The sequence below is a fragment of the Scyliorhinus canicula genome, chromosome 12 (assembly GCF_902713615.1).
Source record: "Scyliorhinus canicula chromosome 12, sScyCan1.1, whole genome shotgun sequence".
Taxonomy (NCBI): domain Eukaryota; kingdom Metazoa; phylum Chordata; class Chondrichthyes; order Carcharhiniformes; family Scyliorhinidae; genus Scyliorhinus; species Scyliorhinus canicula.
In genome coordinates, this window is record NC_052157.1 from 2,095,657 (window position 1) to 2,112,256 (window position 16,600).

The following is a 16,600-nucleotide window of genomic DNA, read 5'->3' on the forward strand; positions in this document are numbered from 1 at the left end:
TGAGTCCGGGTGCTAGGGAAGAGGCCAGGGTTAGGGTGCAGGTATCGATTTCATTGCATGTGTCAGATGTCTGCCATGCCCCAGTGTTCAGTTAGTCAATGCTGTTCCTCTGGCTGGAACCCAGACATCTATCTGCACACAGACTGGACACTCCGTTATAACTCCTCCTCCTCGCCTGAACCAGGCCTTTGAAAAAAACATTAAAATTCCAAAAACAGGAGATGGAGACGTTGCCCTGTTCCCAATTCCAGATTTTAAATGTTTAATTTTTCTGTTATTGAGAAATGTTTGTTCAGAGTGTTTACAAACCTAGTCCCCTGGTTTCTACAATGTCACTCCCAAACTACCACAGGAATTTCTGGGATCCTGGGAAAACATTAGCAGACGGAGTTGCCCCGATTAGAGAGAGAATGACGTCTGTTTGGCCTGTTTGTACAGCCAGGATTCAGACACTAGTCTATCCAACAGGTTCCCTGTCGCTTCTGCACAAGTCCCAGAGTTGTGTTTACATAGATTCCAACCAACCTGGCAGCTCATCTAACCTCAGTTCCACAAGTGGAGCTATCAAATAAACCAATATCCTATAGATGTTTATCCAGATCGTTCCCGTAACAGCCTCCCCGGACAGGCGCCGGAATGTGGCGACTAGGGGCTTTTCACAGTAACTTCATTGAAGCCTACTCGTGACAATAAGCGATTTTCATTTCATTTCATTTCCACTGACAGATCTATAATTATTGTAAACAATGATTTTAAAACGGCAACCGTGGTGAGAAATGGCAGGTTGTTGGACGCCAGGGATTTGGTCAGCAAGGGAGGGAGCGGACCCATGAGGAGAGTCTGAAAGGTCACAGACAGCAGTCGAGATAATTACACTAATGAGGCTATTTATAGATGATTTGATGCCTTAGGGAGGTGAGATAGAGACTAAAATCTGGGCCCACGTGATCATGTAATTACAGCTCTTGTTACATCCTGGCAGTGCTGTTAATAATTGAACAGGATGAAAAAAACGCTGTGGGAGGATTTCCATCGAGGTCCTGAACCTCTTCAAAATAACAACCCCACAGACCCTCCTGCCAAAGGATTAACTCTTGCTGGGGTGTGTTATGTCGGCACCAGAGACTGTCTCATATTCACCAAGCTTCTAAAACACCTCGCACAAATCCTGGCAGCAATTTTTAATCCCTCAAAGCCTCATCTCTGGACGATCCGGAAGCTCCCATTAAATACAACACCGGGGGATTTTGTTTCAAGCTCCCATTATTTTAAGGAGGAAATTGCAACAAACTGTTTGTGCACAGCAAGATCCCGCAAAGAACAATGTGATAAATGGCCAGGTAATCTGTTGTAATGCTGATTTTATTTGCCATGATGTGGAGATGCCGGCGTTGGACTGGGGTGAGCACAGTAAGAAGTCTTACACCAGGTTAAAGTCCAACAGGTTTGTTTCAAACATTAGCTTTCGGAGCGCTGCTCCTTCAGGTTTTATTTGCAGCATAGAAAGCAGCCGTTCAGCTGAACGGGTCTCTCAACTGTTCATTCAGCACAAATGGAGGCCATTTAGCCCATCGTGTCAGTACAGACTCTCAATTAGCAATTCGCCTTGTGCCGCCTCCCCGTTACCCTGCACATTTTTCCTTTTCAAATAATTCAATTTGCTCTTGAGTACCTTGATTGAATCTGCCTCCACCACACTCACAGACAGTGCATTCCAGATCCTAACCACTCGCTGTGTGAATCTGCCTCCACCACACTCACAGACAGTACATTCCAGATCCTAACCACTCGCTGTGTGAATCTGCCTCCACCACACTCACAGACAGTACATTCCGGATCCTAACCACTCGCCGTGTGAATCTGCCTCCACCACACTCACAGACAGTACATTCCAGATCCTAACCACTCGCTGTGTGAATCTGCCTCCACCACACTCACAGACAGTACATTCCAGATCCTAACCACTCGCTGTGTGAATCTGCCTCCACCACACTCACAGATAGAACATTCCAGATTCTAACCACTCGCTGTGTGAATCTGCCTCCACCACACTCAGACAGTGCATTCCAGATCCTAACCACTCGCTGTGTGAATCTGTCTCCACCACACTCACAGACAGTACATTCCAGACCCTAACCACTCGCTGTGTGAATCTGCCTCCACCACACTCACAGACAGTACATTCCAGATCCTAACCACTCGCTGTGTGAATCTGCCTCCACCACACTCACAGACAGTACATTCCAGATCCTAACCACTCGCTGTGTGAATCTGCCTCCACCACACTCACAGACAGTACATTCCAGACCCTAACCACTCGCTGTGTGAATCTGCCTCCACCACACTCACAGACAGTACATTCCGGATCCTAACAACTCGCTGTGTGAATCTGCCTCCACCACACTCACAGACAGTACATTCCAGATCCTAACCACTCGCTGTGTGAATCTGCCTCCACCACACTCACAGACAGTACATTCCAGATCCTAACCACTCGCTGTGTGAATCTGCCTCCACCACACTCACAGACAGTACATTCCAGACCCTAAACACTCGCTGTGTGAATCTGCCTCCACCACACTCACAGACAGTACATTCCAGATCCTAACCACTCGCTGTGTGAATCTGTCTCCACCACACTCACAGACAGTACATTCCGGATCCTAACCACTCGCTGTGTGAAAAACCTTCTGTCTCCATTGCCGCTTTTGCCATTGACGGGAAGGTTTCACTTCAGTTCCCCAATGGGTTGGAGAATGACTGTTTGGACAGGAGAGAGGCACTTCCTATAAGACGGACAAAATTGCAAGAAACCTGGATATAAATGGAATAACTTATTTTTTTTAAAATGAGCTCTCTGGCTGTGGGCGTCGCTGGCGAGGGCAGCATTTATTGCCCATCCTTAGTTGCGCTTGAGAATGTGGTGGTGAGCTGCCTTCCTGAACGGCTGCAGTCCCGTGTGGTGTAGGTACATCCACTGTGCTGTTAGGAAGGGAGTTCCAGGATTTTGACCCAGTGACTTGTTGCTGGGAATATCCGAGCACTTTTCACCGGTCAGAAACTTTAACACGATAATGGAGCAGGTGCCGAGTGTTCACTGGTAAAAGCAAAATGCTGGAAATGCCAGCCGATCAGGCAATATCTCAGAAGAGGAAGAGTTAACGTTTCAGGTCAATGACCTTTCATCGGAATTAAACCAACATTTTGCCCCAAGTCCATGGGTACAAATTGCAGAATCTGACTGTGTTATTGAGCTGGGAAGGCTCAGGAAGGTTGGCAGAGTTTGTGAATATCAGAGCTGAGGAAAGGCCATTGAACTGAAACGTTAACTCTTTCTTTCTCCACAGAAGCTGACTGTTCGGCTGGGTATTTGACCTGTAACCCTGGCCCCCTATTTCTGTCGCTTCGCTGCAGCAGGTCCAAAAACACCCTCACACGGAGAGTCCTGGGAGATTAGATCAGCAGCTAAAACGAAACCCAGAAACTGCTGTTGCTATGGCAACAGAATCTCTCACTGAGCATCGCTGGAACACTTTGGCAATGCACAGAATTATTTTGAACATCCTTTCTCCTTCCGCCTCCGTTCCAACACCGTCAGCTGGTGCCATAACTCTGAATGTCAGACACCATCCAACTGCGTCAATCACCTGGCCGGGGGGGGGGGGACGTTGTAGAGTTTGGGGGGGTTATTGTAGAGGGGGGTTATTGTAGAGGGGGGGGTTATATTATACAGGGGGTTATTGTTGTATTATACATTGTAGGGGTCATGTTGTTTGGGGGTTATATTGTAGAGTGGGGATTAGATTTTACAATGTGGGAGTTATTTTGTAGAATGTGACAGGGGCTGGTGGTTATGTTCTCCAGCGTGGGCTATACAAGGTGCTGGTTTAGCACAGTGGGCTAAACAGCTGGCTTGTAATGCAGAACCAGGCCAGCAGCATGGTTCAATTCCCGTACCAGCCTCCCCGAACAGGCACCGGAATGTGGCTTTTTACAGTAACTTCATTGAAGCCTAATTGTGACAATAAGCAATTATTATTATTATTATTATTAGTGGAAGGTTGTGGGATTAATATGTTAAATCAGCAAAAGCAGCTATGGCATCAATCTCCATAGACCTTCCCTGTCCCAACCCAGTTACTCGCTCATGTTTATTATCTGTACCTACAGCCCATTCGAGGTAGTTTTAATTTGTGTTCAGAAATTCCTGTGGATCCAAATCTCAAAGGGTTAAACCCCAGTTATATACAACCAGACTGTGATTCGGCGCTGCAAAGGAGATTATGAGGATGGATTGTCTTTAGAAATGGTTTATTATTAGTTTCAGGTAGTAACTCCAGTTATCAGCTTCCAGGACCCATTCTGACACTCTTGGTGAGTAGTGTAGGTGATTGCTATATTAATAATAGGTGATTGCTCCTCTATGAACCATCTCTCCCTGCATAATGAGCTTCCAACAAAGTATTCGCAGCAACACGAAGGTGGCCTATTTCTACCTTTGCGATAATGCCTGACTTGACCATGTCCCAGCTGCTCTGCTGTGGAAACCCTCATCCTCCAGACTTGACTATTCCAAAACCCTTGTGAATGCTTTCCCACATTCTACCCTCCATTGCCATCAACTGTCCAAATTTCTTTTTTTAATATAAATTCAGAGTACCCAATTTTTTTTTTCCAATTAAGGGGTCTAACTTAGCGTGGCTAATCCACCTACCCTGCACATCTTTGGGTTGTGGGGGTGAAACCCACGCAGACACGGGGAGAATGTGCAAACTGCACACGGACGGTGACCCGGGGCCGGGATTGAACCCAGATTCTCGGCACTGGGAGGCAGCAGTGCTAACCACTGCGCCGCCCATCTGTCCAAATTGTGCTGCGCATGTCCTAATCTTAATAACAATAATAATCTTTATTAGTGTGACAAGTAGGCTGACATTAACACTGCAATGAAGTTACTGTGAAAAGCCCCTAGTCGCCATATTCCAGCACCTATTCGGTTACACAGAGGGAGAATTCATAAAATATCCAATTTTTCCTGGATCTGCCTATTTGCTCCTGGGAACATTAAGTGAATCATTTGCGACAGTGAATCACTGCAGAGAAACTGAACACCTCCACATTCTGGATTAGCATTCACAGCTTCCTCTGCAGTCCTCCCACTGCTCTTTATAAACATTCAAGAGCGTTCCCAATGCTGTCCAATTATCTGAACGTGATCCGGGGTTACAGGGAGAAGGCAGGAGAATAGGGATGAGAAGCATATCAGCCATGATCGAATGGCGGAGCAGACTCAATGGCCTAGTTATGCTCCTATATCTTATTTTATTATTATTGTTGATAAAATCTGTCACATGTACAAATGTACATGGAAAGTATTCTGCGTACAGACCTGATAGATCGCTCCATACCTATATACACATAAATAATTACAACTGTAAAAAAGGAAAATTACATAGAAAGATCAATTTAATACATGGGCGGCCTATTCAAGAGTCTAGCAGCAGCAGGAAAAAAACTGTTTTTGAATCTGTTAGAATGAGTTCTCAAGCTTTTGTAACTTTTGCCCAATTAAAGAAGCAGGAACAAAGATTGACCAGGTTGGGAGGGGGTCTTTGATTATGCTGCCCGTGTTCCCAAGGCAACAAGAGGTGTCAATGGATGGAAGACGGGTTTGTGTGATGGACAGGGCTATGTTCACAACTCTCTGTAATTTCTTACGTTCTTGGGCCGAGCAGTTGTCATCAGGCTGTGATGCAGCCAGTTAAAATGCTTTCTATGCTGCATCTGTAAAAGTTGCTAAGAGTCCTTGTGGACATGTTGAATTTCCTAGGGAAATAAAGGCATTGTTGCTCTTCCTTAATTGTAGCGTCGAAGTGGGTGGACCAAGATAGATAATTGTTGGTAATGTTCACATCTGGTAACTTGAAACTGTCAACTGTCTCCACCTTGACATCATTGATATAAACAGGTGCCTGTACTACACCTTGCTTCCTAAAGTCAGTCATCAGCTCCTTTGTTTTGCTGACATTGAGGGACAGGTTGCACCAAGCTACTAGGTTCTCTATCTCTCTCCTGTACTCTGACTCGTTGTTGCTTGAAATTTGACCCACTACCATCGTGTCATCAGCAAGTTTATAGATGGAATTGGGGCCCACATGTTGCCACACGGTTGTGTGTGTGTATAAAGAGTATAATAGATTGCGATCTGTGGGTCAGGAAATCAAGAATCCAGTTGCAAAGGGAAAAGCCAAGTCCTCCGTTTTGGAGTTTCGTTGTGAGCTTGGTTGAAATTATGGTATTAAAAGCAGAACATAGTCAATAAACAGGAGCCTGCCGTAGGTGTCTTTGTTCTCAAATGGTCTTATGGAATACTTTTAAAAGAAGCATTTAGCTAAATAAAGCCGCATAGACACGCTGACACGCACAAACATGGAAACTTCCACACACACACACACGCATACTTTCACATGGGCATGCACACAGTCATACATGCACACAATGTAGGAATTTCTGATAAATTGTATTATAGTACTTGGTGCTGTAAGGGTTAAAAGCCTGGGTTAGTGTGTGGGACTGCTGAAGTCATGGTTTTTAAAATCCTGGTTTGAAAGATAGCTCAGCTTTTTGGAGCCAGAGGTGCAATTAAAGCATCGTAAAGTTTGGGCTAATGGACTTTGATTTATAATAAAGATTATTATTGTTAAGAGAGTTCCCTGCGGAGAAGTTATTTAGAGACATTGGTGTTCAGTCAGAGGGCGGTGAATCTGTGGAATTCTTTGCCATGGAGACCAATCAGTGAGTATCTTTAAGACCATGATAGATAGGTTCTTGATTAATAAGGGGATGAGGGGGTATGGGGAGAAGGCAGGAGAATGGGGATGAGAAAAACATCAGCCATGATTGAATGGCGGAGCAGACTTGATGGGCCGAATGGCCTAATTCTGCTCCTCTGTCTTATAGTCTTATTATTCTGACAGGGTGACTTTTTTTTCTTGAAAGATCTCTCTTTCACAAAGTAGAGTACCCCAGACATCTCCATGCAGCAAGTATTCCTGAGTGCTAACTATTTAAAAGTAGGTTGTGTTCCGAGTTGTTTGAATGGAAGTAAAGATAGCGGTTAAGGGCCAATGTGTCACTATATTGATTAGCAGTGTTTAAGAGGTAATTGTAAACTATTGTCTGGTGTTATGTTAAAGATATTTTAATACTGTGTTGGTAATAAAGTTTGTTTTAATCTCCCATACCCCCGTTTTGTGTGAAATCACTCCTGGGCGAGGAACCTTTCCTCAGCCTGACAAAATTAAAATAAAATATTGGGGATTCTGTCCAGTATCCCAGATAGTGTTGGGGCCTGTTCACACATACTCACACACACACACACTCTCATACACGCATTAATACTCACACACACACACTCATACACGCATTAATACTCACACACACACACTCATACACGCATTAATACTCACACACACTCATACACGCATTAATACTCACACACACTCATACACCCATTAATACTCACACACACTCTCATACACGCATTAATACTCACACACACTCATACACGCATTAATACCCACACACACACTCATACACCCATTAATACTCACACACACTCTCATACACGCATTAATACTCACACACACACTCTCATACACGCATTAATACTCACACACACACTCATACACGCATTAATACTCACACACACACACACTCTCATACACGCATTAATACTCACACACACACACTCATACACGCATTAATACTCACACACACACTCATACACCCATTAATACTCACACACACTCTCATACACGCATTAATACTCACACACACACTCTCTCATACACGCATTAATACTCACACACACTCATACACGCATTAATACTCACACACACACACTCATACACGCATTAATACTCACACACACACTCATACACGCATTAATACTCACACACACACACTCATACACGCATTAATACTCACACACACACTCTCATACACGCATTAATACACACACTCATACACGCATTAATACTCACACACACACTCATACACCCATTAATACTCACACACACACACACACTCATACACGCATTAATACTCACACACACACACTCATACACCCATTAATACACACACACACACTCTCACACGCATTAATACTCACACACACACACACTCATACACCCATTAATACTCACACACACACACTCTCATACACGCATTAATACTCACACACACACACTCATACACGCATTAATACTCACACACACACACTCATACACCCATTAATACTCACACACACACTCATACACGCATTAATACTCACACACACACTCATACACCCATTAATACTCACACACACACACACTCTCATACACGCATTAATACTCACACACACACACTCATACACGCATTAATACTCACACACACACTCATACACGCATTAATACACACACACACTCATACACGCATTAATACTCACACACACACTCATACACGCATTAATACTCACACACACACACTCATACACGCATTAATACTCACACACACTCATACACGCATTAATACTCACACACACACTCATACACGCATTAATACTCACACACACACTCATACACGCATTAATACTCACACACACACTCATACACCCATTAATACTCACACACACACACACTCTCATACACGCATTAATACTCACACACACTCATACACCCATTAATACTCACACACACTCATACACGCATTAATACTCACACACACACTCATACACCCATTAATACTCACACACACACTCATACACCCATTAATACTCACACACACTCTCATACACGCATTAATACTCACACACACACTCTCTCATACACGCATTAATACTCACACACACTCATACACGCATTAATACTCACACACACACACTCATACACGCATTAATACTCACACACACACTCATACACGCATTAATACTCACACACACACACTCATACACGCATTAATACTCACACACACACTCTCATACACGCATTAATACACACACTCATACACGCATTAATACTCACACACACACTCATACACCCATTAATACTCACACACACACACACACTCATACACGCATTAATACTCACACACACACACTCATACACCCATTAATACACACACACACACTCTCATACACGCATTAATACTCACACACACTCATACACCCATTAATACTCACACACACTCATACACGCATTAATACTCACACACACACTCATACACGCATTAATACTCACACACACACTCATACACCCATTAATACTCACACACACTCTCATACACGCATTAATACTCACACACACACTCTCTCATACACGCATTAATACTCACACACACTCATACACGCATTAATACTCACACACACACACTCATACACGCATTAATACTCACACACACACTCATACACGCATTAATACTCACACACACACACTCATACACGCATTAATACTCACACACACACTCTCATACACGCATTAATACACACACTCATACACGCATTAATACTCACACACACACTCATACACCCATTAATACTCACACACACACACACACTCATACACGCATTAATACTCACACACACACACTCATACACCCATTAATACACACACACACACTCTCACACGCATTAATACTCACACACACACACACTCATACACCCATTAATACTCACACACACACACTCTCATACACGCATTAATACTCACACACACACACTCATACACGCATTAATACTCACACACACACACTCATACACCCATTAATACTCACACACACACTCATACACGCATTAATACTCACACACACACTCATACACCCATTAATACTCACACACACACACACTCTCATACACGCATTAATACTCACACACACACACTCATACACGCATTAATACTCACACACACACTCATACACGCATTAATACTCACACACACACTCATACACGCATTAATACTCACACACACACTCATACACGCATTAATACTCACACACACACACTCATACACGCATTAATACTCACACACACTCATACACGCATTAATACTCACACACACACTCATACACGCATTAATACTCACACACACACTCATACACGCATTAATACTCACACACACACTCATACACCCATTAATACTCACACACACACACTCTCATACACGCATTAATACTCACACACACTCATACACCCATTAATACTCACACACACTCATACACGCATTAATACTCACACACACACTCATACACCCATTAATACTCACACACACACTCATACACGCATTAATACTCACACACACACTCATACACCCATTAATACTCACACACACTCTCATACACGCATTAATACTCACACACACACTCATACACCCATTAATACTCACACACACACTCATACACCCATTAATACTCACACACACACACACACTCTCATACACGCATTAATACTCACACACACACTCATACACGCATTAATACTCACACACACACTCATACACCCATTAATACTCACACACACACACACTCTCATACACGCATTAATACTCACACACACTCATACACGCATTAATACTCACACACACACACACTCATACACGCATTAATACTCACACACACTCATACACGCATTAATACTCACACACACACTCATACACCCATTAATACTCACACACACACTCTCATACACCCATTAATACTCACACACACACTCATACACCCATTAATACTCACACACACACTCATACACCCATTAATACACACACTCATACACCCATTAATACTCACACACACACACACTCTCATACACGCATTAATACTCACACACACACTCATACACCCATTAATACTCACACACACACTCATACACCCATTAATACTCACACACACACACACACTCTCATACACCCATTAATACTCACACACACACACACTCTCATACACGCATTAATACTCACACACACACTCATACACCCATTAATACTCACACACACTCTCATACACGCATTAATACTCACACACACACTCTCTCATACACGCATTAATACTCACACACACTCATACACGCATTAATACTCACACACACACACACACTCATACACGCATTAATACTCACACACACACTCATACACGCATTAATACTCACACACACACACTCATACACGCATTAATACTCACACACACACTCTCATACACGCATTAATACTCACACACACACTCATACACGCATTAATACTCACACACACACTCATACACCCATTAATACTCACACACACACACACACTCATACACGCATTAATACTCACACACACACACTCATACACCCATTAATACACACACACACACTCTCACACGCATTAATACTCACACACACACACACTCATACACCCATTAATACTCACACACACACACTCTCATACACGCATTAATACTCACACACACACACACTCATACACGCATTAATACTCACACACACACACTCATACACCCATTAATACTCACACACACACTCATACACGCATTAATACTCACACACACACTCATACACCCATTAATACTCTCACACACACACACTCTCATACACGCATTAATACTCACACACACACACTCATACACGCATTAATACTCACACACACACTCATACACGCATTAATACACACACACACTCATACACGCATTAATACTCACACACACACTCATACACGCATTAATACTCACACACACACACTCATACACGCATTAATACTCACACACACTCATACACGCATTAATACTCACACACACACTCATACACGCATTAATACTCACACACACTCATACACGCATTAATACTCACACACACACTCATACACCCATTAATACTCACACACACACACACTCTCATACACGCATTAATACTCACACACACTCATACACCCATTAATACTCACACACACACACTCATACACGCATTAATACTCACACACACACTCATACACCCATTAATACTCACACACACACTCATACACGCATTAATACTCACACACACACTCATACACCCATTAATACTCACACACACTCTCATACACGCATTAATACTCACACACACACTCATACACCCATTAATACTCACACACACACTCATACACCCATTAATACTCACACACACACACACACACTCTCATACACGCATTAATACTCACACACACACTCATACACGCATTAATACTCACACACACACTCATACACCCATTAATACTCACACACACACACACTCTCATACACGCATTAATACTCACACACACTCATACACGCATTAATACTCACACACACACACACTCATACACGCATTAATACTCACACACACTCATACACGCATTAATACTCACACACACACTCATACACCCATTAATACTCACACACACACACTCTCATACACGCATTAATACTCACACACACACTCATACACCCATTAATACTCACACACACACTCATACACCCATTAATACACACACTCATACACCCATTAATACGCACACACACACACACTCTCATACACGCATTAATACTCACACACACACTCATACACCCATTAATACTCACACACACACTCATACACCCATTAATACTCACACACACACACACACTCTCATACACCCATTAATACTCACACACACACACTCATACACGCATTAATACTCACACACACTCATACACCCATTAATACTCACACACACACACACTCTCATACACGCATTAATACTCACACACACACTCATACACCCATTAATACTCACACACACACACACTCTCATACACGCATTAATACTCACACACACACTCATACACCCATTAATACTCACACACACACACACACTCTCATACACGCATTAATACTCACACACACACTCATACACCCATTAATACTCACACACACACTCATACACCCATTAATACTCACACACACACTCATACACCCATTAATACTCACACACACACTCATACACCCATTAATACTCACACACACACACTCTCATACACCCATTAATACTCACACACACACACACTCATACACGCATTAATACTCACACACACACTCATACACGCATTAATACTCACACACACACTCATACACCCATTAATACTCACACACTCACTCATACACCCATTAATACTCACACACACACTCATACACCCATTAATACTCACACACACACTCATACACCCATTAATACTCACACACACACACTCTCATACACCCATTAATACTCACACACACACACTCATACACGCATTAACACAAGGACATACACACACACACATACACATACAGTGCGTTAAAACATAGGCTAATTACACTATTAAAATATAACATTGACATTTATTTCTTTCAGTAAGAAACAAGCAGTAAAAATCCACTAAAACCTGGATGCCATTTATCTGTCCTCCAGAACTCCCCAAAGAAACATGAGTCACATTATTAGTTTATTATCCATAAAATCATTCGCATGGGACAAAAAGATTATTTGACCATGTGATCAAACCTGGAATATTTCCCACCACAGTTGGCAAGATTATAATTTCCAAATCAACCGCTTGTTATTTTTACAGACACTTATTTCATTCCTTTGTTTAAGGTACTGGACAGAATAAAGGGCCCACTTGTGAAAATCAGAGTTTAAAACACCCTTGCCTGAATTGTCAGCAAATTCCATCATGTCTCCAGCCTTTAACCAGCTCCTCAGGATTAAAATTCCCTTCAGTTTGTGGCTCAGGAGGTTAGGGTGAGTGTTCCTGTGACTTTGCTCATTCCCATGGCAACAAGGAGATAGCTCCCATTATTTGTTTCTCTGGAACAAAACAAAATGGAGCCCATTTCCTACCAAATACCCCCATCCTGCCGTTATCAAGCCCCCTAACCCCTTCAAAACCCTCAGTCAGTCACCTCTTGAGCTCTCTCTAACCACCCCCGCCCCAGCCCTCCCTCCTACACAACCCACCCCAGCAGCCCCCACCCCCAAACCCCTCAGTTATCCATCCCCAATTTGGCCAGTCCTTGTCGGAAGCCATGAAGCTCATCAATTTTCCCATCAAGAACTTCTAGAAATGATGTTAACTCTTGCTTCAGATTTCCCTGTTTATGGCGACTTTCTTCAATATTTGCCTTTAATGATTTTGCTTTGTTCTCCAGCTCCTTGTTTATATCTTCAGCAGCCTGAGAACAGAGAAAGAGAGAGAGAGGGTTATGTGACCATCAATTCACGCGAAACAGAGAGTAGATGTAAACTGTGGCTTTAATCGACTAGAACAGTGCCTGCCTGCGACTGTTCTGCTACTGAGAGCCGCCTACAGGGCAGCTGCCCTTTATACCTCCCCTCAAAGGGCGGAGCCGGGGGCAGAGCCAACATGATACAATGCAGTGTAATACAGTACAATGGTCCACAGGTGGAGGCCACAAGGGCAACAACATAGTACAATGCAATACAGTGGTGAATGGTTGCCATAATACATTCACCACATTCACCCCCTGTTAAAAATTGAAGTCCAGAGGGGGTGAAGTGGCTCACAGGTTGAGTCTGTCCGGCTCTCTGATCGTGCACTGCGATCGCCTGAACTCTGGTTTCGCTGCGGGCATGGGTGTTGAACTCGTCGATGCGGGCACAGGTGTGAACTCTGGGAGCGTGTCTTCTGGAGCTTCATCCCTGTAGGTCGGCGATGGGGGAAGGGGGTGTAGGAGGGTAGGTTGGAGACCATTTAGGGGTGGGGGCTCTGTTCGGTGTAGGTTGGGGGGGGTTGGTGATAGTCATAGGGGATCCTGCGGGTGCCAGGTCCCGGAGGGAGACTGTATCTTGTCGGCTGTCGTGGTGCGCTATGTATGCGTACTGGGGGTTGGCGTGAAGGAGCTGGACCCTCTCGATCAGGGGGTCGGACTTATGGCTCCTGACGTGTTTGCAGAGTAGGACGGGCCCCAGTGTCATCAGCCAGGCTGGAAGCGAGACCCCGGAGGTGGATTTCCGAGGGAAAACAAATAGGCGGTCATGTGGGGTCTCGTTCGTGGCTGTGCAAAGAAGGCACCTAATGGAGTGGAGCGCGTCAGGGAGGACCTCCTGCCAGTGGGAAACTGGGAGATTCCTAGACCGTAGGGCCAGGAGGACAGCCTTCTATACCGTCGCGTTCTCCCTCTCTACCTGTCCGTTTCCCCGGGGGATTATAACTGGTAGTCCTGCTCGAGGCGATGCCCTTACCGAGCAGGTACTGATGCAGTTATAGGACGATACACTATCATAACTATAGGTGGAGAGTTTGATCCTCCCCCTCAAGATTTTATCGTTCTTGATCTTACCCCGCTGTGCGTTGTCGAACATGAAGGCTACCGACCGTTGTTCGGTGACGAGGGTGAACCTCCTACCAGAGAGATAGTGCCTCCAATGCCACACAGCTTCCACGATGGGTTGAGCTTCTTTTTCGACTGAGGAATGTCGAATCTCGGAGGCATTGAGGGTACGGGAGAAAAAGGCTATGGGCCTGCCTTTCTGATTAAGGGTAGCGGCGAGAGCGACCTCTGATGCGTTGCTCTCCACCTGGAAAGGGATGGACTCGTCCACCGCACTCATCGAGGCTTTGGCAATATCTGCCTTGGTGCGGCTGAAAGCCTGGCGGGCCTCAGCCACCAGTGGGAAGATGGTGGCTTTGATCACGGGGGGGGCTTTGTCCGCATAGTTGGGGACCCATTGGGCATAATAGGAAAAGAACCCTAGGCATCTTTTCAGGGCCTTGGGGAAGTGGGGGAGGGGGAGTTGCAAGAAGGGGCGCATACGGTCGGGATCGGGCCCTAGGATTCCATTTTCCACAACATAGTCGAGGATGGCTAGTCGGGTTGTGCCGAAAATACATTTCTCCTTGTTGTAGGTGAGGTTGAGGGTTTGGGAGGTTTGGAGAAGGTTAGCGTCGTGGTCCTGCTAATCATGGCCGCAGATGGTGACGTTGTCCAAGTACGGAAATGTGACCCGTAGCCCATACTGGTCCACCATTCGGTCCATCGTTCTTTGGAAGACCGAGACCCCCATTGGTGACGCCGAAGGGGACCCGGAGGAAGTGGAAGAGGCGGCCATCTGCCTCGAAGGCTGTGTAGTGGTGATCCTCCGGGCGGATTGGGAGCTGGTGGTATGCGGACTTCAGATCTACCGTGGAGCACACCCGGTAGTGTGCGATCTGATTCACCATGTCCGCTATCTGGGGGAGGGGCTACGCATTGAGGTGCGTGTACCGGTTTATGGTTTGTAGTCTAGAACCAGCCGGTTCTTTTCCTCAGTTCTGAAGACCACCACCTGGGCTCTCCAGGGTCTATTACTGGCCTCGATGATCCCCTCCCTCAAGAGCCGCTGGACCTCCGACTTGATAAAAGTCCTGTCCTGGGCACTGTACCGCCTGCTCCTGGTGGCAACGGGTTTACAGTCAGAGGTGAGGTTCGCGAAGACCGGGGGAGGGTCGACCTTCAGGGTCGCAAGGCTACATACGGTGAGAGGAGGGGGGTAGGGACCCGCCGAACTTCAGGGTCAGGCTCCTGAGGTTGCACTGGAAGTCCAGT

The 16,600-nt window shown here is 44.7% G+C and overlaps 1 protein-coding gene across 1 annotated transcript in view; it reads right to left on the reverse strand.

Annotated features, from left to right (window-relative positions):
- Nucleotides 1-14,002: 14,002 nt before the first annotated feature.
- The window catches only part of homer2 (homer scaffold protein 2), an 87,805-nt gene continuing 85,207 nt past the window's right edge, over nt 14,003-16,600 (reverse strand). Inside the window, exon 9 of the mRNA XM_038813620.1 lies at nt 14,003-14,227. Coding sequence (XP_038669548.1) covers nt 14,039-14,227 — 189 coding nt within the window. The 3' untranslated portion in view covers nt 14,003-14,038. The remainder of the gene's footprint in view (nt 14,228-16,600) is intronic.